The sequence below is a fragment of the Bombina bombina genome, chromosome 4 (genome assembly GCF_027579735.1).
Source record: "Bombina bombina isolate aBomBom1 chromosome 4, aBomBom1.pri, whole genome shotgun sequence".
Lineage (NCBI taxonomy): Eukaryota > Metazoa > Chordata > Amphibia > Anura > Bombinatoridae > Bombina > Bombina bombina.
The window spans coordinates 285,819,814-285,846,265 of record NC_069502.1 but is presented as its reverse complement, the minus strand read 5'-3'; the positions used below and the strand labels follow the sequence as shown (position 1 = coordinate 285,846,265).

General features: G+C 38.6%; 1 protein-coding gene across 1 annotated transcript in view; it reads right to left on the bottom strand.

The window, feature by feature from the left end:
• Positions 1–26,452, bottom strand: part of LOC128657326 (ceruloplasmin-like) — a 352,838-nt gene that overhangs the window by 306,353 nt on the left and 20,033 nt on the right. Inside the window, 1 exon segment of the mRNA XM_053711627.1 lies at positions 11,435–11,679. Coding sequence (XP_053567602.1) covers positions 11,435–11,679 — 245 coding nt within the window.

Here is a 26,452-nt window from a genome sequence, read left to right as displayed (position 1 = left end):
TACACTCTTTCTCACACACACACTCATATACACTTTCTCTCTCTCACACACTCAGATACAATCTCTCTCTCTCACACACACACACACACACACACACACTCAGATACACACACTCTCTCTCTCTCTCACACACACACACACACTCAGATACTCTCTTACACACACACACTCAGATAAACTCACACACACACACTCAGATACTCTCTCTCACACACACACACTCAGATACACTCTCACACACTCAGATACACTCTCACACACACTCAGAAACACTCCCAATCTCTCTTACACACACACACACACACTCAGATACTCTCTCTCACATGCACACACACACACACTCAGATACACTCTCACACACTCAGATACACTCTCTCTCACACACACTCAGATACACTCAATCTCTCTCTCTCACACACACACACTCAGATATACTCTCTCACACACACACTCATATATACTCTCTCTCTCTCACACACACACACACTCAGATAGACTCTCACACACTTACACTCAGATACACTCTCTCTCGCTCTCTCTCTCTCACACACACACACACACACACACACTCAGATACACTCTCTCACACACACTCAGATACTCTCTCACACACTCAGATACACTCTTTCTCAAACACACACACACACTCAGATACACTTTCTCTCTCACACACACACACTCAGATACACTTTCACACACACTCAGATACACTCTATCTCTCTCTCTCTCTCTCTCTCTCTCTCTCTCTCTCACACACACACACACACACACACACTCAGATACTCTCTTACACACACACACACTCAGATACACTCTCTCACAAACTCAGATACTCTCTCAGCCACACACACACAGATACTCTCTCACACACTCAGATACACTCTTTCTCAAACACACACTCAGATACACTCTCTCTCTCACACACACAAACGCACACACACTCAGATACACTCTCACACACTTACACTCAGATACAGTCTCTCTCTCGCTCTCTCTCTCTCTCTCTCTCTCTCTCTCTCTCTCTCTCTCTCTCACACTCAGATACTCTCTTACACACACACACTCAGATACACTCTCTCACACACACACTCAGATACTCTCTCACACACTCAGATACACTCTTTCTCTCTCACACACACACACACTCAGATACACACTCTCTCTCTCTCACACACACACACACACTCAGATACTCTCTTACACACACACTCAGATACACTCACACACACACACACTCAGATACTCTCACACACACACTCAGATATTCTCTTACACACACTCAGATACACTCAGATACTCTCACACGCACACACTCAGATACACTCTCACACACTCAGATACACTCTTACACACACTCAGATACACTCTCAATCTCTCTTACACACACACACTCAGATACTCTCTCACACACATACACACACACACTCAGATACACTCTCACACACTCAGATACACTCTCTCTCACACACACTCAGATACACTCTCAATCTCTCTCTCACACACACTCAGATACAGGGGGGTAGTTATCAAGCCGTCTACTTTCCTGCCTTCGCCGGCCCAATACGCCCGCCTACCTTCGCCGCCGCGGACCTTGAATACGTTCGCCTAAGTTATCAAATAAAGCTGTCCAAAAGCCGCGGGGCGATGAGCAGCGGACTGTGAGAGTTATCACTCATCCGATCTCGCTGCTCTTCGGCTGTTTGACAGCTTTCTTGCTAGCCTGTCACTAAGCACTCACACTAAACTACACTGTTCTACCCCCTATACCGGCGCCCCCGGAGCCCCCCGCAACTAAATAAAGTTACTAACCCCTGAACCGCCACTCCTAGACCCTGCCGCAACTCTTATAAATGTATTAACCCCTAAACCGCCGCTCCCGGACACCGCTGCCACCTACATTATACATATTAACCCCTATCCTGCCCCCCCTATACCGTCGCCCTCTATAATAAAATTATTAACCCCTATCCTGCTGATCCCGCACCTCGCCGCAACTAAATAAATAGTTTAACCCCTAAACCGCCGCTCCCTGAACCCGCCGCAACCTATATTAAACCTATTAACCCCTATCCTGCCCCCCCTACACCGTTGTCACCTATAATAAATTTATTAACCCCTATCCTGCCCCCCTACACCGTCGTCACCTATAATAAATTTATTAACCCCAATCCTGCCCCCCCTACACCGTCGTCACCTATAATAAATTTATTAACCCCTATCCTGCCCCCCACTACGCCGCCGCAACTGTAATAAAATTATTAACCCCTAAACCTAAGTCTAACCCTAACCCTAACGCCCCCCTAACTTAAATATTAATTAAATAAATCTAAATAATATTTCTATTATTAACTAAATTAATCCTATTTAAAACTAAATACTTACCTTTAAAATAAACCCTAATATAGCTACAATATAAATAATAATTATATTGTAGCTATCTTAGGATTTATTTTTATTTTACAGGCAGCTTTCAATTTATTTTAACTAGGTACAATAGCTATTAAATAGTTATTAACTATTTAATAGCTTACCTAGCTAAAATAAACTGAAATTTACCTGTAAAATAAATCCTAACCTAAGTTACAATTACACCTAACACTACACTATACTTTAATAAATTATTCCTATTTAAAACGAAATACTTACACACACACTCAGATAAACTCACACACACACACTCAGATACTCTCTCTCACACACACACACTCAGATACACTATCACACACTCAGATACACTCTCACACACAATCAGAAACACTCCCAATCTCTCTTACACACACACACACAAACACACACACTCAGATACTCTCTCTCACATGCACACACACACACACTCAGATACACTCTCACACACTCAGATACACTCTCTCTCACACACACTCAGATACACTCAATCTCTCTCTCTCACACACACACACACACACACACACTCAGATACACTCTCTCTCACACACACACTCATATATACTCTCTCTCTCTCACACACACAAACACACACACACACACACTCAGATAGACTCTCACACACTTACACTCAGATACACTCTCTCTCGCTCTCTCTCACACACACACACACACACTCAGATACACTCTCTCACACACACTCAGATACTCTCTCACACACTCAGATACACTCTTTCTCAAACACACACACACACTCAGATACACTTTCTCTCTCACACACACACACTAAGATACACTTTCACACACACTCAGATACACACTCTCTCTCTCTCTCTCACACACACACACACACACACACACTCAGATACTCTCTTACACACACACACACTCAGATACACTCTCTCACAAACTCAGATACTCTCTCAGCCACACACACACAGATACTCTCTCACACACTCAGATACACTCTTTCTCAAACACACACTCAGATATACTCTCTCTCTCACACACACAAACGCACACACACTCAGATACACTCTCACACACTTACACTCAGATACAGTCTCTCTCTCTCTCTCTCTCTCTCTCTCTCTCTCTCTCTCTCACACACACTCAGATACTCTCTTACACACACACTCAGATACACTCTCTCACACACACACTCAGATACTCTCTCACACACTCAGATACACTCTTTCTCTCTCACACACACACACACACACTCAGATACACACTCTCTCTCTCTCTCTCTCACACACACACACACACACACACACACTCAGATACTCTCTTACACACACACTCAGATACACTCACACACACACACACTCAGATACTCTCACACACACACTCAGATATTCTCTTACACACACTCAGATACAATCAGATACTCTCACACGCACACACTCAGATACACTCTCACACACTCAGATACACTCTTACACACACTCAGATACACTCTCAATCTCTCTTACACACACACACTCAGATACTCTCTCACACACATACACACACACACTCAGATACACTCTCACACACTCAGATACACTCTCTCTCACACACACTCAGATACACTCTCAATCTCTCTCTCACACACACTCAGATACAGGGGGGTAGTTATCAAGCCGTCTACTTTCCTGCCTTCGCCGGCCCAATACGCCCGCCTAAGCTCGCCTACCTTCGCCGCCGCGGACCTTGAATATGTTCGCCTAAGTTATCAAATAAAGCTGTCCAAAAGCCGCGGGGCGATGAGCAGCAGACTGTGAGAGTTATCACTCATCCGATCTCGCTGCTCTTCGGCTGTTTGACAGCTTTCTTGCTAGCCTGTCACTAAGCACTCACACTAAACTACACTATTCTACCCCCTATACCGGCGCCCCCGGAGCCCCCCGCAACTAAATAAAGTTACTAACCCCTAAACCGCCACTCCTAGACCCTGCCGCAACTCTTATAAATGTATTAACCCCTAAACCGCCGCTCCCGGACACCGCTGCCACCTACATTATACATATTAACCCCTATCCTGCCCCCCCCTATACCGTCGCCCTCTATAATAAAATTATTAACCCCTATCCTGCTGATCCCGCACCTCGCCGCAACTAAATAAATAGTTTAACCCCTAAACCGCCGCTCCCTGAACCCGCCGCAACCTATATTAAACCTATTAACCCCTATCCTGCCCCCCTACACCGTCGTCACCTATAATAAATTTATTAACCCCTATCCTGCCCCCCTACACCGTCGTCACCTATAATAAATTTATTAACCCCAATCCTGCCCCCCCTACACCGTCGTCACCTATAATAAATTTATTAACCCCTATCCTGCCCCCCACTACGCCGCCGCAACTGTAATAAAATTATTAACCCCTAAACCTAAGTCTAACCCTAACCCTAACGCCCCCCTAACTTAAATATTAATTAAATAAATCTAAATAATATTTCTATTATTAACTAAATTAATCCTATTTAAAACTAAATACTTACCTTTAAAATAAACCCTAATATAGCTACAATATAAATAATAATTATATTGTAGCTATCTTAGGATTTATTTTTATTTTACAGGCAGCTTTCAATTTATTTTAACTAGGTACAATAGCTATTAAATAGTTATTAACTATTTAATAGCTTACCTAGCTAAAATAAACTGAAATTTACCTGTAAAATAAATCCTAACCTAAGTTACAATTACACCTAACACTACACTATACTTTAATAAATTATTCCTATTTAAAACGAAATACTTACCTGTAAAATAAACCCTAATATAGCTGCAATATAAATAATAATTATATTGTAGCTATCTTAGGATTTATATATATTTTACAGGTAACTTTGTATTTATTTTAGCTAGTTAGAATAGTTATTAAATAGTTATTAACTATTTAATAACTACCTAGCTAAAAGAAATACAAAATTACCTGTAAAATAAATCCTAACCTAAGTTACAATTAAACCTAACACTATACTATCATTAAATTAATTAAATAAACTACCTACAAATAACTACAATTAAATACAATTAAATAAACTAACTAAAGTACAAAAAATAAAAAAATGTAAGTTACAAAAAATAAAAAAATAAGTTACAAACATTTTACAAATATTACAACAATTTTAAGCTACTTACACCTAATCTAAGCCCCTAATAAAATAACAAACCCCCCCAACTTACCAGCCCTTAAAAGGGCCATTTGTGGGGGCATGCCCCAAAAAGTTCAGCTCTTTTGCCTGTAAAAGAAAAATACAACCCCCCCCAACATTAAAACCCACCACCCACATACCCCTAATCTAACCCAAAACCCCCTTACAAAAACCTAACACTAATCCCCTGAAGATCATCCTACCTTGAGTCGTCTTCACTCAGCCGATCAGCGATGGAACCGAAGTGGACATCCGGAGCGGAAGAAGTTAATCCTCCAAGCGGCGCTGAAGAAATCTTCCATCCGATGAAGTCATCATCCAGGCGGCGCTGAAGAAGTCTTCGATCCGGGCGATGTCATCTTCCAAGAGGCGCTGAAGAGGTCTTCTATCCAGGCGATGTCATCTTCCAAGCCGGGTCTTGAATCTTCCTCCCGCCGCCGCGGAACATCCTTCTTCACCGACGGACTACGACGAATGAAGGCTCCTTTAAGGGACGTCATCCAAGATGGCGTCCCCTCAATTCCAATTGGCTGATAGGATTCTATCAGCCAATCGGAATTAAGGTAGGAAAAATCTGATTGGCTGATGGAATCAGCCAATCAGATTCAAGTTCAATCCGATTGGCTGATCCAATCAGCCAATCAGATTGAGCTCGCATTCTATTGGCTGTTCCGATCACTTGCTTTAATCAGGATTTTCTGGGTCACAGAAGCTCTCCAACCTGTCAGTATCGCAATATCATTCACTGCCACAGTTCTACGCATTTCACCCTATTCAAGGGCTTTGTCAAGATCTAGGAGCAGAACAGAGGTCTTAATTTCTTGTTTTAATGAAGTGTTATGAGAGTGCATTTTAGTAGATAAAGAGTTGATCGATTCAATGACAGAAATCTCATTTAAATTTGATTTAGACTGTTTACAAGGACTGAGACATTCAGGTGATCTATGTTTTGCGGTAAATTCTCTAGAATCATCGTCTGAAAGCTCTCTATCTGATTAGAGTTTGCTATTTAAATGATCTTTTACAGTTCTCTTGGGTCCATCTGGTTGTTTTGATTTTTTCCTGTTTGAGTGCGCCATTGTATGTGGTACCAAGTTCACGTGAGCAGTAGACTAGCACCCTTTGAGTACTTCTATGTATATAGTGTGTCAACGTAAGGAACGGTTTGGGTGGAAGGATTGAGCTGTCAGTAGCTATTAAGTACAAACACCCATACTGGATCCTGATATTATGAAGCTTCATTGTTAGGTGATGCTTGGGGAGGTTCCCACACCCCTCCACAAGTTAGTTCACAACATTATTCTCATGGTCATAGATTACAGTATTGCAATTAACAAAGATATTAGAACTCCAGAGGAGCTATATAAATGATGTGAGGTCCACTCTCACACCACCTCAGGGACTTATCCACTAGGTTCAACAGAAGGAGAGGGAATTTGTGGATTGTACCCACTAGGGACGAGTAAATCAGGTCAAAGTAGGTAGGTGTGAGTAGAACAGCTATTGAAAGATCTTTTCACAAAGGAAGAATAGCCAGTGCTCTCCTATTTCAGCAGAGTAGCAAGGACTCATAGTGGAGGAATAAGCTCCAGTCTCTGTTTTGGATTGCAGAAAGTACAGTGCAGGAATACATCTTAAGTGGGGAGAGAGATTTAATTAAGTTAAAGGGGTCTATCTATCAAGCTCCGAAAGGAACTTGACGGCCCGTGTTTCTGGCGAGTCTTCAGACTCGCCAGAAACAGCAGTTATGAAGCAGCGGTCATAAAGACCACTGCTCCATAATGCTGTCCGACTGCTCTGAGAAGGCGGAAAGGAATTGCCAGAAATCAACCCGATCGAGTACAATCGGGTTGATTGACACCTCCCTGCTGGCAGCCAATCGAGTCTGCAGGGGGCGGCGTTGCACCAGCAGCTCTTGTGAGCTGCTGGTGCAATGCTGAATACAGAGAGCGTATTGCTCTCCGCATTCAGCGAGGTCTTGCGGACTTGATCCGCAGTGTCGGATCAGGTCCGCAAGACCGTTCATAAATAGGGACCAAAGTATCTTACTGACTCTCTGAAAGAAGTACTCTTTTTCTAATACCAAGTCCCACCCACTATTTATGGACCCAACTGCTGTTTTCCCACTATCCTGCATCCACTTACCTCAATCTTCTAAGTGAATAGTATAGGAACACACATAAACTTGTATCATATAAACAAAACAGTGGTATAGAATGAGAAAGTGCCCAGATGTAATCTGCAAGTAGATCTCCTTATCTCCAGCAGTTTTGATGAAGGAAGATATAATTAAGTGTTTTATCAATAAATGATTATGTTGAGATTAGGGACAAGAGTATATTCATCTGATATACTGTACACAAAGTGGTTACGGATGAGGAAAGAGCACCACTCAGGAGTGTAGTAGTAACTAGAAGGTGTTTAAATAGCTATGAATAGTGCTTTAACATTATTGCCCCTTTGTGGGAAAGTGTTTCTTGTCACTCCTCCTTAGGCCCCTTATAAAAAAAATTACGCAGTACAGAACTGTGTAGGATTTAGAAAAGAAAATGGCGATTCGCCCCAAAAGTAAAGTTCCACTCTATTCTTTCAAGGTTCCTTCACTGGCAGTGCAGCACACGCCGTTAGTAAACTTTCAATTATATTGAATTTTTATGTGGGCTGATTAGGTGTGGATGGGGATAAAGACTTCCTTACCCTCTTAGACTGACTAAAGTCATCAGCGGCCGATATGCCTTATCACCAAGTCACGGTCAGCAGCAGTTCAGGTGTCCTCAGTTCTCTACTGCAGCACAGCGATTAGGTTTAACTCTGGAGCTGTGCTCCGACCCTTTTATTGGCAATCCGGCCCTGGCATACAGGTCTCCGGTATCGCTAAGGAGGTCCCACTTTAATTTGCAGTGGCTTGAGGTATCACACTGATAATGCTAGAAAGTGCAACTACTATCTAGGTAGTCTTAGAAGATAGTTTGAGTGCTACTTTAACGTTCGGAGTGTAAAAACTTTAGATTTATTCATTTTTATCAGAGAGCTCCTCGGTATGCGTCTGCTGAAATCAGAAGCTAGCTCCACCCCCCTCTACCAATGATTTATTTAGGGACAGAGCACTAACAGTTGCACACAAGTGATAAGGGGTTTATCGTGGGTATTTGCACTCGTTGGGCTTTCTGCTCGCATTAAGTTGAAAGTAAACATGATCCCTTGAGCGCAATTGTGATTTACGCTAGAATGATTACCGCATCCCAGAGCTCGGGTTAACTATTTTGCTAAACAAAAAAAGTGTAAAAAAACCCATAAAAAATACATAACATAGTCCAGTTACATTCATAATAACACCATCTAATAAAATATTGCACAAAAAGGTATAAGGACTCAAAGATATCAGGTCTCAGGTGTTAGAAAAAAAAAGGCTTCATAGGGCTTTAAAGGGACATTAAACACTAGATACATGCTAGATAGAATAATGCATTCAAAGAAAAGATTAGTCCATGACTAACATGTAGATGTATTTTTTAAAGTTTCATTAGTTGTTTAAAAAGTGACAAAATAAGTGTAAAGTTTTAGTGTCTATAAAACACTGGGAGCTGCCATGTTGTAACTTGTGTTACCTTCTCTGCTGTGGCCAATTAGGGTCAGTTATAAATAGGTCACTAGAGTGTGCAGCCAATGGTTGTGTTCTGCACTTCCATTTCTAACAGGAACTGATGTAAATGTATGTATGTGTATATATATATATATATATATATATATATATGTATATATGTGTGTACATATGTATTTATGTATTTATATGTGTATATATGTATTTACAAACATATATACACATTTACAAACATATATACACATATAAACACATAAATACATTTATAGACATATGTACAAGTGCATTGGAGCCCTTTGCAGTTAAAGGGACATTAAAGTCATAATTAGACATTTATGATTTAGACAGAGCATACAATTGTAAACAACTTTCCAATTTACTTATATTATTTAATTTGCTTCCTTCTCTTGTTATCCTTTGCTGAAAGGTTTATCTAGGTAAGCTAAGGAGCAGCAGATAACCTAGGTTCTAGCTGCTGAATGGTGGCTGCCTATTGTCATTCGCTCACCCATGTGTTCAGTTAGAAACCAGTAGTGAATTGCTGCTCCTTCAACAAATGATACCAAGAGAATAAAACAAATTTGATAAAAGAAGTAAACTGGAAAGTTGTTTAAAATTTTATGTTCTGCCTAAATCATAAGAGAAAAATTTTGGGTTTCATGTCCCTTTAAGTAGATAAATACATGTAAAAGCAAAAAAGCATATTTATGCAATATTCTTTTTTTAATGTTTTAAATATATATTTAGGGCCAGATTTCATGAAAGCGATATTAGCGCTCCACTGTGTAATAAGGGTGCATTCTAATGTGCACAGGTATTACAAGTTTTCAGCAATGCGAACGCGACCTCAAGTTAAATATTAGCAATAATTTTTTTGAGATTTTCACAGATAAGCAGGTTTAATGTTTAGCTTTTTGTCTTATGTTAATGCCAAGGTCCTTGGAAAGCAACACGTTATTGTACACAATCATCTGGTAGCCAGCTCCCACCTCATTCAATAACCTACTGTTTAACAATAACTACATGCTAAATATTTGCCAAATGGTCACCTTCACTTTGCTATATTGAAGATAAGATTCCAAGATAACATATAGGGCTAGATTACGAGTGTATCGTCAAATTGCGCTTTCACGAGCACGGTATTTCTGCTCGACACGTAATACCAGTGCATGCAAATGTGCGCTGGTATTTGATGTCCAGCGCAATGTGAACTCGAGCTTGCATTTACATTGCATGGAAGCTTTGCGCTCAATAGAGCGTTCTTCCTTAGGCTCCAATGGGAGCCTTGTTTTCAAGCCGTGAGACGCAGCAGAAAACCTAGAGCAGCGAAGGGGGTAAGTTGCGAAGCGATGGGCATCAAAGTGTAAACATATATTTATATGAATATATATTTATAGATAACCATATACATATATATTTACAGGGTACACACAATCTCCAAAGACCACTACGTAAAGGCACTTTAACCCCATAAAATTGCTTTGTACAGTTTTTTTTAAAAAATATGCTACAATTATTTTTAAACAAAGGAAACTAAAACTTTATATTGGGGGCAATTAGGGTATATTTTAAAAATTAACCAGAGGTCTGGCCTCTGGTTAATTTTTTAAGCCCTAACTGCTACCGCGAGCTTGCGGTAGCAATAACCATCTACTTATCAATCATGCACCGGTAAATGGGCAAATTTGCCTGTTTACGGGCATGCAATAAATTAGCGCTCCACTTGTAATCTTGCCAATACTATTTCAAAAAACATACTTGGAATATAGAAAGGGACATTCAAATGTTTATTCTTGTAGGCTTAAAATGTAGCTTGCGGTAGCAATAACCATCTACTTGTTATCAATCATGCACCGGTAAATGGGCAAATTTGCCTGTTTACGGGCATGCAATAAATTAGCGCTCCACTTGTAATCTTGCCAATACTATTTCAAAAAACATACTTGGAATATAGAAAGGGACATTCAAATGTTTATTCTTGTAGGCTTAAAATGTATTTGTATAAGAATCGACATTTGAATGCTAATTATAATATTTTAAGTGTGAAATTTAACATTTAAGGTTATAAAAAAATATTAAAATTTTATATTTCACATAGTTATTTTTAATTTTGTATGAAAAAAGCTATAGAAGCTTTTGAACCCTATAACAAATATTAAAAAGTTATCATTCAAATGTCGAAGAATAGATTCAAAAGTCAAAAATGGCATTGCATGGTAAATTACTGTGGTTTTGCAGATTAATTAATTGATGTCTAACTTTCAGCAGTTGCATTTTATTTCACCTTCATTTTTCTTGGTGTACTCTACTCCATGTGGATGTAAACCGTAGGGTCTTGAAGCAAAGTTTTTAAGATGAATAATGATTTTGTCTCCGACCTCTGCAGTCATTATGGGTCCAAGAAATCCCAGCCATTCTGGTTTCTTTATTTCTTCTGTGTATGAGTCATTGGTGTATTCCAGATAGACAGCCTTCTTGTAAACTTTCCCTATTCGGTTTGTGTCACGTACTAGAAAGGTGCTGACATGTCTGAAAGGGAAGAAAACATTTATTTCTAAATATAAATTCAGTAACGTATCTAACATTTCACTGGAAATAAACAAGTTTTTTAAAAAAAAAAATGTACCAACTTTGTTACTTACAACATGCCACCAGGTTTCAGACTCAACATTCACTAACTAACTTTCACTCATCACCGTTAGATTTCCACTCGCAATGGCTAGTGGACTAGTGGAAATTTTGAGCCCTGATATATATATAAATATATATATTAAACAAGATTTAAGATGGTGCATTCATTAGAAATAACATATGCAAATTTCAGATAGTGTTTACACAAATAAGTAAATAAATATGAACAGTTGTTGGATCAAATGCACAATTTGAGTCAATATTAGGTCAGTGTTTTATGTACAGAATAAACTGAATAAACTTTGGGGTGTCCCTATGGAGTTCCAATTTACAATCCTGGGGACCACAGACCTACACAAGAAGGAGCCAACATTCAAATACAAATATTTTTTTTATTAAGGTTCCTCTGGAAAACTTCCAGACGAAAGAACAAAATTAAACCAGAACACCTCCCCTTTGATAATACTAGCACCACAATGGAGAAAATGGGGCTAGAAGAAAACAAACAAAAACATATACTCAGAAGTATAAAGAAAAAGAACATCAATGACCAGAGAAACAACCATATAAAATATCTGCTGAGAAATTAACGGTTCTGGAAAAAGGCTTATCTTTTCCCCCCACCAGGGGACCCAACTCATTCCAACTATTCATAGATTTGAACAAATTCACATGAAAATTCACAATTAAAAGACATTTTGAAAAGATCACAAGAGACAATAAAGAGAATGATCAAAATATAGTTGCTGAAGAACTAAAAGATAAAGATCTAGAAATTTATTAAAATCCTACAATAATTAGAGGCCCCTAACACACTAGGTACCATGGAAGGAATAGCATACCCACTATTAAAATTTGACCCTCACACCTCTTTTAAACCCCCTCTACCTACTTTCAAATGCATTCCAAGGGGAACTTCATCTCAGTTTTCTCTCATATGGTCCAGGAAGAGATTGACCAAATGTAAAGGATCTACAAAAGTAAAGAGTCAACCGCGAGTCAGATAAAGGGGAAGCATAGTCATGCAGGAGAAAACAGACTACTTACTGGAAGCATACAATTTACTTCATGATGAGAACACATATAAAAACTTAAAGGGGATCCCACGCCTCCAACCTCTAGTACCAATGCTAAAATCCTACCTGAGACACACCCTGATACCATTGAAAAAAATCACCAAAATACAGTGGAAAACAGGTATATTTTGGGTAACTATTTATGTATCTCATAGACAGTATACATCAACCATTTACTATCTAATCTTAACACAGTGATCAGTGTCCATATAAATTCAATCATCTGTTAGATTACCTGCATACATTCCATTCACATAAGTATCAATCTAAAATAGAAACCATATATATATTTATATATATAATCCTTATAAGGTTTTTCCACACATAGGGCTAGATTACGAGAGGCGAGCTAACAGTTACGCGAGAGTGATAAGGGGTTTATAGTGGCTTTTTGCGCATTTCAGGGTTTCCGCTCATACTACAAGTTGAAAGTAAACGCGATCGCTTGAGCACAATTTAAGTTAACGCCTTAGAGCTCTGGTTAACTGTTTCAAGAAACAAAAAAGTGTCAAAAAACACATAAAAAATACATTCCAAAGTACACTTACACTCATAATAACACCTTCTAAAATAATTATTAAAAAAAATATTGCACAAAAGAGTTATAAAGGCTCAAATATATCAGGTCTCAGGTGTTAGAAACAAAAGCAGGCAAAGAGCTTTAACGTTGAGATACAAACATATACATGTCTAAATATGTGTATATATATGTGTGTGTATATATATAAACACATAAATACATATGTACACATATTCAGTTATATATATATATATATATATATATATATATATATATATATATATATATATATATATATATATATATATATATATATATACGTGCATTGGAGCCCTTTGTAGTAAAGTAGATGAAAACATGCAAAAACATATTTATTCATATTTAATAAAGTGCTATAATGTGAATTTACTATAAATATTTCAGATTCTAATATTCTGCCCATAGCAGAATATTTTCTATGCATTTATAAATAGATATTCCTGAATATATCAAAACCTATATATAATCATGTAAATATATATTGGTATAAATATATATTTTACCAAAAAACATCAGATATATGTAGAAATATGTATTTATGAATAAATAGAACACATTCTGCTATGTGAAAAACATTGGAATGTGAAATATTCATATTTTCATGACGGGTTAGCGCACTTGAGAATTTGCAATCAGGATTGTGTGTGAGTAGGGTGTTAGGTTTTATTCCATTGACTTCTATATGCAAATGTATGCAATGCCTATGAGGAAAAAAAATAATTTGTTTGTCGGCAAATGTGTTTTTCAAGCATATAAAATATATATGTTTTATTTACCTATAATTTAAGTGTATTGCTGGCTTCCATAAAGTTAAGTCAGTGATTTTTGTGTATTACTTTGAGGTGTTGCTATTTAGTAAGGAATTGCATAAACATTTTTCTATATACAAAGAACCAAGGTTCAGAGACTTGAAATGCCTCCTTCTATATAAACATTTTCGTATAGCAATACAAAGAAAATAGTGCTTTTAGAGACCACTAACTATTTTTATTTATACAGTAGAAAAAACTTATATAAGTAGTGGTCACACAATTCTTGTGTTCATAGTGGTAAGAAAGTCTATATAGTAATATGGATATCTTAGATTAAATGTAGGAACACGAATGACTGTTAATGTACCTGTGTGTGCCCTGTCTAGTATCCCTCTGTGTATGGGTGTGTCTGGCCAGTACCCCTCTGTGTGCGCCCTGCCGAGTATCTGTGTTTATCCTGCCCAGTATCCCTCTGTTTGTGTGTCCTGCCCAGTATCACTTATGACATCATCAATGGCATCAGTAGTGACATAACTCATGACAATTTCCTAGGCATCAGAGAAATGTGGAAAAATGTAATACAATGTATCTCAGATTACATTATACAATATTGTTTTTAATATCACATACAATGTAATTATTGGTACCACCATATACAGAAATGTGTAAAAATATATGCATGTTTACTATAAAAAAGTACGTAGTGAGATATTTAATATGTTGCTTTTATGAAATGTGTTAAGTGTGACCTAAAAAAGTAAGGATAGATTATGTATGATAAGTGTAAGCGGGTTAGGGAGATCTCTGTGTTAGGGAAAAGGAGAAATGTATATATGGAAAAGGAAAACAAATTGTTTAAGGTGATCTTGAGAAAACTAACCTAAGAATGCTGTTAGGGTTGCCATAAATCTATTGGGAATAATCTGAGTTTGCATATTCTTAGGAATATTATGTGAATATGAATGTGTTAGAATTGTATCAATATGAGTATCTAGTAAATGAATGTTGCATATGGTAATGTGTCTTACCGAATATTTAATCCATATTTTAATTTTCCATTTTTATATATTCTGTTTTCCACTGTATATACCTTCAAAATATTTATTTTGTATGTTATAGATTTTCATTCACAGTTATTGAAGCTTGTGCCAAGGTTCTATTTGGATATTTAAATTTAATGAGTCAGTTGTCTCTGGGCTTAGTTTGTTTTGAGTCAATTCACATTGCGTGGGGGGTGGTATTTATAACCAATAGGAATGTTTTAGCACCTTTTTAAATGGAGTGTTTAGTGTTATACATCCGGCTATGACTAAGGCTATAAAACAAAATGCGTAAGCAAGTTTGTGCTTCACACTCTATGTTTGTTTGCTGTGTACCGTTTTTATGTATTGATGAATAAACTTTGTGGATTTTAAGCTGCAAGACTCCTTGTTCGTCTTTTGCATTTAATTTTGAACCAGCAACAGTCTTGCACTTTGTTACCTTTGTTTTGGAGCGGGCGAACACCACCTCTGATGACATGATAACTCATGTGAAGTGAACGCTGGAACAGTTGGCAGTGTTACACGGAAGTAAGCTGGGACCCGATGGCGAGGGAGTAGATGTGCCTGAGATGCTATCCCAGGAAGCCGTTTTGGATCGGAGTTCTGCAGTGTGAGCCGAATATAAATTTATACCCTGTGAGGGTGACCTGAAGACCATAAGATCCAGTGCTTTATCTGTATTTGAGGTAACCATTTCTATGTGGATATGACAGTGAGTTATTAAAGGTATCGCCCTATAATTCTGACGGAACCGTGTCAGGTGCATTTGGATTGATGGTACAGAGATTACCTCACTTTCGGATAGATTACGAGTTTTGCGTTATGAGGGGTGCAGTACTAACTTTCACGTTATTGTCACCGCTCACTTACCTACAGTGCTGGTATTACAGGTTTTCAGAACGCAGCCCCAATGATTCCTATGGGGAAACTAAATTTATGTTTACACCTAACACCCTAACATAAACCCCGAGTCTAAACACCCCTAATTTTACACTTATTAACCCCTAATCTGCCACCCCCGACATTGCCGACGCGTACATTATACTTATTAACCCCTAATCTGCTGCCCCCAACATCGCCGACACCTACATTATACTTATTAACCCCTAATCTCCCGCACCCAATGTCGCCGCAACCTACCTACACTTATTAACCCCTAATCTGTCGCTCCGGACATTGCCGCCACTATAATAAACATATTAACCCCTAAACCGCTGCACTCCCGCATCGCAAACACTAGTTAAATATTATTAACCCCTAATCTGCCACCCCTAACATCGCCGCCAACTATCTACATTTATTAACCCCTAATCTTCCGCCCCCAACGTTGCCGACACTATACTAAAGTTATAAACCCCTAAACCTACGTCTAACCCTAACCCTAACACCCCCTAACTTAAATATAATTAAAAGAAATCTAAATAAAACCTACTATTAATAACTAAATAAATCCTATTTCAAACTAAATACTTACCTGTAATGTAAACCCTAAGCTAGCTACAATATAACTAATAGTTACATTGTATCTAGCTTAGGGTTTATTTTTATTTCACAACTAAGTTTGTATTTATTTTAACTAGGTAGAATAGTTACTAAATAGTTATTAACTATTTACTAACTACCTAGTTAAAATAAATACAAATTTACCTGTAAAATAAAACCTAACCTGAGTTACACTATCACCTAACATTACACTACAATTAAATAAATTAAATTAATTAAATACAATTACCTAAATTACAAAAAAACCCCCACTAAATTACACAAAATAAAAAAAGAAATGATCAGATATTTAACCCCTTAATGACAAGTGACGTACCAGGTACGTCCTGCAAAAACTTGCAGTTAGTGACAATGGACGTACCTGGTACGTCACTTGTCTAAGAGAGTGCTGGAAGCGATCGCAATCGCTTCCAGCAGCTCTCAGGGTATTGCAGTGATGCCTCCATATGGAGGCATCCTGCAATACCATTTAGAAGACTCCGATGCAGAGAGAGCCACTCTGTGGCCCTCTCTGCACCGGTAGCGATGGTGCCGGTTCGTTGGTGGGTGGGAGCACATCAGGGAGGCGGGTGGGCGGCCCATCGCTACCCGGCATCCGGTTCCTGTAAGTGCTATGTGCACGCCGGGTGCCGGGAGCGTGCGGGGGCGCGCGGGGGCGCGCGGGGGGGCGCGCGGGGGCGCGCGTGCGCGCCCGATTACATGCCCACTGCCACCAATGAGAAAGGAAGGGGGGATAAAAGTAAAATATAAATAAATATATAAGGATCTGGGAGGGGGAGGGGGTTGGGGTATTGTGGGGGGCTGCTACACTACAGAAAAATGTAAACTGGCAATAAATTGCAAAAAAAAAACACTTGTTTTGGGGGCAAATTGGGTACTGGCAGACAGCTGCCAGTACCCAAGATGGCGGCAATTAGGTAGGGGAGAGGGTTAGAGAGCTGGGGGGGGGGATCATGGAGGTTGGGGCTAAGGCAGGAGTCCATCACAGCTAAAACATTTTAATTTTTTTTATTAAAAAAAGAAAAACTCCTTTTATTTAGTACTGGCAGACTTTCTGCCAGTACTTAAGATGGCGGAGACAATTGTGGGGTGGGGGAGGGAAGAGAACTGTTTGGGAGGGATCAGGGGGTGGGATGTGTCAGGTGGGAGGCTGATCTCTACCCTAAAGCTAAAATTAACCCTGCAAGCTCCCTACAACCTACCTAATTAACCCCTTCACTGCTGGGCATAATTTACGTGTGGTGCGCAGCAGCATTTAGTGGCCTTCTAATTACCAAAAAGCAATGCCAAAGCCATATAAGTCTGCTATTTCTGAACAAAGGGGATCCCAAAGAAGCATTTACAACCATTTGTGCCTTAATTGCACAAGCTGTTTGTAAATAATTTCAGTGGGAAACCTAAAGTTTGTGACAAAATTTGTGAAAAAGTGAACTTATTTTTTTATTTGATGACATTTGGCGGTGAAATGGTGGCATGAAATATACCAAAATGGGCCTAGATCAATACTTTGGGTTGTCTTCTAAAAAAAAATATATACATGTCAAGGGATATTCAGGTATTCCTGACAGATATCAGGGTTCCAATGTAACTAGCGCTAATTTTGAAAAAAAGTTGTTTGGAAATAGCAAAGTGCTACTTGTATTTATGGCCCTATAACTTGCAAAAAAAGTAAAGAACATGTAAACATTGGGTATTTCTAAACTCAGGACAAAATTTAGAAACTATTTAGCATGGGTGTTTTTTGGTGATTGTAGATGTGTAACAGATTTTGGGGGTCAAAGTTAGAAAAAGTGTGTTTTTTTCAATTTTTTCCTCATATTTTATATTTTTTTTATAGTAAATTATAAGATATGATGAAAATAATGGTATCTTTAGAAAGTCCATTTAATGGCGAGAAAAACGGTATATAATATGTGTGGGTACAGTAAATGAGTAAGAGGAAAATTACAGCTAAACACAAACACCGCAGAAATGTAAAAATAGCCATTGTCATTAAGGGTAAGAAAATTGAAAAATGGTCCGGTCATTAAGGGGTTAAACTAATTACACCTAATCTAATATCTCTATCAAAATAAAAAAAGCCCCCCAAAATAAAAAAAACCCCTAGCCTACAATAAACTACCAATAGCCCTTAAAAGGGCCTTTTGCGGGCCATTGCCCCAAGGAAAATACAAACACCTCCCCAACAGTAAAAACCCCCACCCACACAACCAAACCCCCCAAATAAAAACCTAAATAAAAAAAACCAAGCTCCCCATTGCCCTTAAAAGGGCATTTGGATGGGCATTGCCCTTAAAAGGGCATTTAGCTCTTTTACAATTGCCCAAAGCCATTGAAAAAGACTTTTACACAAATTGCATTAGTTAATTTGCGTTAAGGCCAAAAATGTTTGCGGTACAGCTGTACCTACAAGACTCGTGATAACAGTGGTAGTGACAAAGCAGCGTTAACTTATAACCCATAACGCTGCTTTTTTACTCATAACACAAAACTCGTAATCTAGCCGTTTTTTTCTTGTTTTGATTTCCTTTTTTGATATCTGCTGGGAATATCAAAGTTTATCTGTGGAGTGTCTCCTTACAAGTGGTAACTTAATATTATTATTATTATTATTATTATTATTATTATTATGTGGCAGTTTTACTCATTAATGCCTGCCACATAAATTCATTCAATTGTGAACATATATTTTCATATATTTTACTCTGAGCACCCTTTTTGAGAGCATGGAAAATTTGTTATTAAAATAATCCAAAATACAATGGGACATCTGGACATTTGAAAGATATATGAAGGCAAGTGTGATCTCCAGGGGACTCTTTTGATGTGGGCAGTAATGACAAAGATTTTTGTTAAAGCATGGAATTATGTTTTGTCAGAATTTTTTTCTTGTTTGATGTTATTATTGATAGATTACAAAACTAAGGCCTAGATTTAGAGTTTGGCGGTAGCCGTGAAAACCAGCGTTAGAGGCTCCTAACGCTGGTTTTAGGCTACCGCCGGTATTTGGAGTCACTCAAAATAGGGTCTAACGCTCACTTTTCAGCCGCGACTTTTCCATACCGCAGATCCCCTTACGTCAATTGCGTATCCTATCTTTTCAATGGGATCTTTCTAACTCCGGTATTTAGAGTCATTTCTGAAGTGAGCGTTAGAGCTCTAACGACAAAACTCCAGCCGCAGGAAAAAAGCAGGAGTTAAGAGCTTTCTGGGCTAACGCCGGTTCATAAAGCTCTTAACTACTGTACCCTAAAGTACACTAACACCCATAAACTACCTATGTACCCCTAAACTGAGGTCCGCCCACATCGGCGCAACTCGATTAAAATTTTTTAACCCCTAATCTGCCGACCGCCACCTACGTTATACTTATGTACCCCTAATCTGCTGCCCCTAACACCGCCGACCCCTGTATTATATTTATTAACCCCTAACCTGCCCCCCTCAACGTCGCCGCCAGCTACTTACAATAATTAACCCCTAACCTGCCGACCGCAAAGCGCCGCCACCTACGTTATCCTTATGTACCCCTAATCTGCTGCCCCTAACACCGCCGACCCCTATATTATATTTATTAACCCCTAATCTGCCCCCCTCAACGTCGCCGACACCTGCCTACACTTATTAACCCCTAATCTGCCGAGCGGACCGCACTGCTACTATAATAAAGTTATTAACCCCTAATCCGCCTCACTAACCCTATAATAAATAGTATTAACCCATAATCTGCCCTCCCTAACATCGCCGACACCTAACTTCAATTATTAACCCCTAATCTGACGACCGGAGCTCACCGCTACTATAATAAATGGATTAACCCCTAAAGCTAAGTCTAACCCTAACACTAACACCCCCCTAACTTAAATATAATTTAAATCTAACGAAATTAATTAACTCTTATTAAATAAATTATTCCTATTTAAAACTAAATACCTGTAAAATAAATCCTAATATAGCTACAATATAAATTATAATTACATTGTAGCTATTTTAGGATTAATATTTATTTTACAGGCAACTTTGTAATTATTTTAACCAGGTACAATAGCTATTAAATAGTTAAGAACTATTTAATAGCTACCTAGTTAAAATAATTACAAAATTACCTGTAAAATTAATCCTAACCTAAGTTATAATTAAACCTAACACTACCCTATCAATAAATTAATTAAATAAAATATCTACAATTACCTACAATAAAACCTAACACTACACTATCAATAAATAGATTAAATACAATTCCTACAAATAACTACAATTACATAAACTAACTAAAGTACAAAAAATAAAAAAGAACTAAGTTACAAAAAATAAAAAAATATTTACAAACATAAGAAAAATATTACAACAATTTTAAACTAATTACACCTACTCTAAGCCCCCTAATAAAATAACAAAGACCCCAAAATAAAAAATGCCCTACCCTATTCTAAATTAATAAAGTTAAAAGCTCTTTTACCTTACCAGCCCTGAACAGGGCCCTTTGCGGGGCATGCCCCAAGAAAATCAGCTCTTTTGCCTGTAAAAAAAAAACATACAATACCCCCCCCAACATTACAACCCACCACCCACATACCCCTAATCTAACCCAAACCCCCCCTTAAATAAACCTAACACTAAGCCCCTGAAGATCTTCCTACCTTGTCTTCACCTCAACAGGTATCACCGATCCGTCCTGGCATCCGGTGCTGAAGAGGTCCAGAAGAGGCTCCAAAGTCTTCCTCCTATCCGGCAAGAAGAGGACATCCGGACCGGCAAACATCTTCATCCAAGCGGCATCTTCGATCTTCTTCCATCCGGTGCGGAGCGGGTCCATCTTGAAGCAGCCGACGCGGATCCATCCTCTTCTTCCGGCGTCTCCCGACGAATGACGGTTCCTTTAAGGGACGTCATCCAAGATGGCGTCCCTCGAATTCCGATTGGCTGATAGGATTCTATCAGCCAATCGGAATTAAGGTAGGAATATTCTGATTGGCTGATGGAATCAGCCAATCAGAATCAAGTTCAATCCGATTGGCTGATCCAATCAGCCAATCAGATTGAGCTCGCATTCTATTGGCTGTTCCGATCAGCCAATAGAATGCGAGCTCAATCTGATTGGCTGATTGGATCAGCCAATCGGATTGAACTTGATTCTGATTGGCTGATTCCATCAGCCAATCAGAATATTCCTACCTTAATTCCGATTGGCTGATAGAATCCTATCAGCCAATCGGAATTCGATGGACGCCATCTTGGATGATGTCCCTTAAAGGAACCGTCATTCGTCGGGAGACGCCGGAAGAAGAGGATGGATCCGCGTCGGCTGCTTCAAGATGGACCCGCTCCGCACCGGATGGAAGAAGATCGAAGATGCCGCTTGGAGAAGATGTTTGCCGGTCCGGATGTCCTCTTCTTGCCGGATAGGAGGAAGACTTTGGAGCCTCTTCTGGACCTCTTCAGCACCGGATGCCAGGACGGATCGGTGATACCTGTTGAGGTGAAGACAAGGTAGGAAGATCTTCAGGGGCTTAGTGTTAGGTTTATTTAAGGGGGGTTTGGGTTAGATTAGGGGTATGTGGGTGGTGGGTTGTAATGTTGGGGGGGGTATTGTATGTTTTTTTTTACAGGCAAAAGAGCTGATTTTCTTGGGGCATGCCCCGCAAAGGGCCCTGTTCAGGGCTGGTAAGGTAAAAGAGCTTTTAACTTTATTAATTTAGAATAGGGTAGGGCATTTTTTTTATTTTGGGGGTCTTTGTTATTTTATTAGGGGGCTTAGAGTAGGTGTAATTAGTTTAAAATTGTTGTAATATTTTTCTTATGTTTGTAAATATTTTTTATTTTTTGTAACTTAGTTCTTTTTTATTTTTTGTACTTTAGTTAGTTTATGTAATTGTAGTTATTTGTAGGAATTGTATTTAATTTATTTATTGATAGTGTAGTGTTAGGTTTTATTGTAGGTAATTGTAGGTATTTTATTTAATTAATTTATTGATAGGGTAGTGTTAGGTTTAATTATAACTTAGGTTAGGATTTATTTTACAGGTAATTTTGTAATTATTTTAACTAGGTAGCTATTAAATAGTTCTTAACTATTTAATAGCTATTGTACCTGGTTAAAATAATTACAAAGTTGCCTGTAAAATAAATATTAATCCTAAAATAGCTACAATGTAATTATAATTTATATTGTAGCTATATTAGGATTTATTTTACAGGTAAGTATTTAGTTTTAAATAGGAATAATTTATTTAATAAGAGTTAATTAATTTCGTTAGATTTAAATTATATTTAAGTTAGGGGGGTGTTAGTGTTAGGGTTAGACTTAGCTTTAGGGGTTAATCCATTTATTATAGTAGCGGTGAGCTCCGGTCGTCAGATTAGGGGTTAATAATTGAAGTTCGGTGTCGGCGATGTTAGGGAGGGCAGATTAGGGGTTAATACTATTTATTATAGGGTTAGTGAGGCGGATTAGGCGTTAATAAATTTATTATTGTAGCGGTGTGGTCCGCTCGGCAGATTAGGGGTTAATAAGTGTAGGCAGGTGGAGGCGACGTTGTGGGGGGCAGATTAGGGGTTAATAAATATAATATAGGGGTCGGCGGTGTTAGGGGCAGCAGATTAGGGGTACATAGGGATAATGTAAGTTGCGGCGGTTTACGGAGCGGCAGATTAGGGGTTAATAATATAATGCAGGGGTCAGCGATAGCGGGGGCGGCAGATTAGGGGTTAATAAGTGTAAGGTTAGGGGTGCTTAGACTCGAGGTACATGTTAGAGTGTTAGGTGCAGACGTAGGAAGTGTTTCCCCATAGGAAACAATGGGGCTGCGTTAGGAGCTGAACGCGGCTTTTTTGCAGGTGTTAGGTTTTTTCTCAGCTCAAACAGCCCCATTGTTTCCTATGGGGGAATCGTGCACGAGCACGTTTTTGAGGCTGGCCGCGTCCGTAAGCAACTCTGGTATCGAGAGTTGCATTTGCGGTAAAAATGCTCTACGCTCCTTTTTTGGAGCCTAACGCAGCATTTTTTTGGACTCTCGATACCAGAGTTAATTTTATGGTGCGGCCAGAAAAAAGCCTGCGTAGCGTTAACAACCCATCTACCGCCAAACTCCAAATCTAGGCCTATGTTCCTTGCTTCCATTAGGAATGAAATTGATGATTTACAAACAGAATTGAACAAATGTAGTACAGTTCCTGAGTTTGCCAAGTTTGATGGTATCCTACAGGAATCTGTAGCACAAGGAAAGATCAATGTTATGGAGAATAAGCATACTAAATATATAAGGGATAAGTGGGTTTGATTACACTTCCAACTCAGTATGTATCTGAAATAGAAAGCAACAAGGTTTGTTTAGACAAAACCAGCCCTTATTTGGTAAAAAAGGAATAACCATAAAAGAAGGGGTAATAGAATTAAATCAGTATCAGGGAATGAAGAGGGTCTCACTATAACTGTGGGTATTTTAAAACGTTCTGATGCACATCAGGCTCTAAACATGTGTATTGAACAGGTAATGAGCTCGAAAGAGAAAACATCTTATAGGTGGGCAGAACAGGGCTTCTAAGTACCAGAACTCAGCAGCCACTACCGTACATCAGAGAGTTAATACCAGAAATGATCAGGAGAACCTAGATTGGATTTTTCCCATGGACCAGGAAACAAAGGGAGGGGGAGGAAGTACAAGCAATACACAAGAGAGGTATCATCTGCGGGGGATACAAATAAACAATGTTATAAAATATTTCGTCCCTTGCGCTCACTCCAAATCAGTATAAAGTCTTAATCTATGGTCTAGGTTTTGCATCTATGAGTAATTTTGATGTTTTTCAAACCATTGTTGATGTGAATAAATGAATCAGAAATATCACTCAAGAAATATTTTTTGGTAAGGAGGGGAATATCAACACAGAAACTGGTGCTTGTGGCTATCCTTCTGACACAATATCAGAGCTTCACACCTTTGAGGAGTCACGTGATGTGGTTGCTTTGGAAAAACTTCAGATTGAAGCTAACACAAGCTCTGGTAAAAATGTGTCCAAATTCTACCCCATAAAGAGCAGAGGTGAGATAGTGGAGACCTTTTTTATTAGAGTAAAATCAGATTTGATCGCTCTTAAAGAAAAATCTGAACAAAGGAAACATAATCTGACTAAAGCAGAAAGGGATGCCTTGAGATCTTTGAAAGACAACAATAATGTGGTATATGCCCAGCTGACAAAGGGGGTACTGCGTTTGTTATAGATTGTGAACAATGTATACAAGAGGCATTACGCCAACTACAAAATGCAAATGACTATATGACATTGAAGGGAGATCCTACAACTTTGTCTAAAAGAGCGTTACGTCAGATTGGAACTGGGAGTAATTGATGAAGTTACTGTTAAATATCTTATTGTTGAACATCCCAAGGTAACCCATTTACACCACCTTATAAAAGTAGACAAGTCCATCTTCAACATACAGGGCCGCCCTATTGTTAGTGGGATTGATTCCCTCCATGAACATCTCTCACAATAGCTAGACTCTCTATTACAACCTATAGTGTCCTCACTTCCATCATACTTGAAAGACACTAAACATGTATTGAAATTTATACAAAATGTGGAGTGGAATCAGGAGTCCTTTTGGCTCCCAATTGATGTGGTATCTCTCTATTAGTCAATACCCCATGACAAGAAGATTGAAGCTATCTGTTTCTTTTTACATAATGTAACAGATTATTCAGATGAATTGCAATTATTTATAGTCAGAGTTGCAGTCTTACTACTGACGCACAACCTTTTTCAATTTGAGGGGGTTTTCTATCTCCAGAGATGTGGTACAACCATGTGAACAACATTTGCTCCTTCTTTTGCTAATTTATTTTTAGGCTGGTGGGAGTTTTTCCACATCTTTGGAGATGGCCATCTCTTCAGGTCTCACATTAGAATGTACAAGCATTTTGTAGATGACCTGCTATTCATATGTTAAAGAAAAGAGAAAAAGACTGGTATATATTTTAAATTTCTACTACTTCACCTTGTCAGATAAGTCTATAGGTAAAAAAATAGTAGTAGTACTTTAAGCAATAATTAGATTCAAAAACATAAGCAGTGACCCCATAAGAATGGATATGCTAAAGAAAGTTTGCTTTTATGTACTATCTGTAAATACTTGAATAAAGATATATTAAAATGATACTTTTTATTGAAATGCTTTAAAAAAGCAGCAAAAAGAGTTTTGAGAGCTGCTTATTGCTCTCACACACACACACTTAAAAACACACCACCAGTGTATATATAGAATGAATAGTAACTAATGTCAAGGTCAATATCGATTGAATAATAATGCTATAGAAATGAGGCTAATATATTTCCGGTAGCAACAGTGAGTACTGTCTCTTTAAATGTCTTTTCTCTATAGTTCAGCTTGTATTGTAAGCTTACTTATATTACTTTTACTTAGGCCAGACACAACACTACCAGTGTCACTCACTCCTAGTGATACTAAGAGTATACAGAAAGTGCAGGGCAAATAGCCCGGAGCGTAGCTAAGGGTTAAGGCCTGGTTGAGTGAGTGCTGCTGCTGTGTGCGTGTTTAGTTACAATGTTGCATTGTGTTGGGAGGGGTCTACCAACCTTATAAAGGGGATGTGCAGGGATTCCACTTCCTCTTTGTTCCTGTGGACTCCCAGAAGATCTTTCCTCACCCTCCCATCCCTGTTATGCACTGTTGTTTTGAATTTGTTATGCACTGTCGTTTTGAATTTGTTATGTATT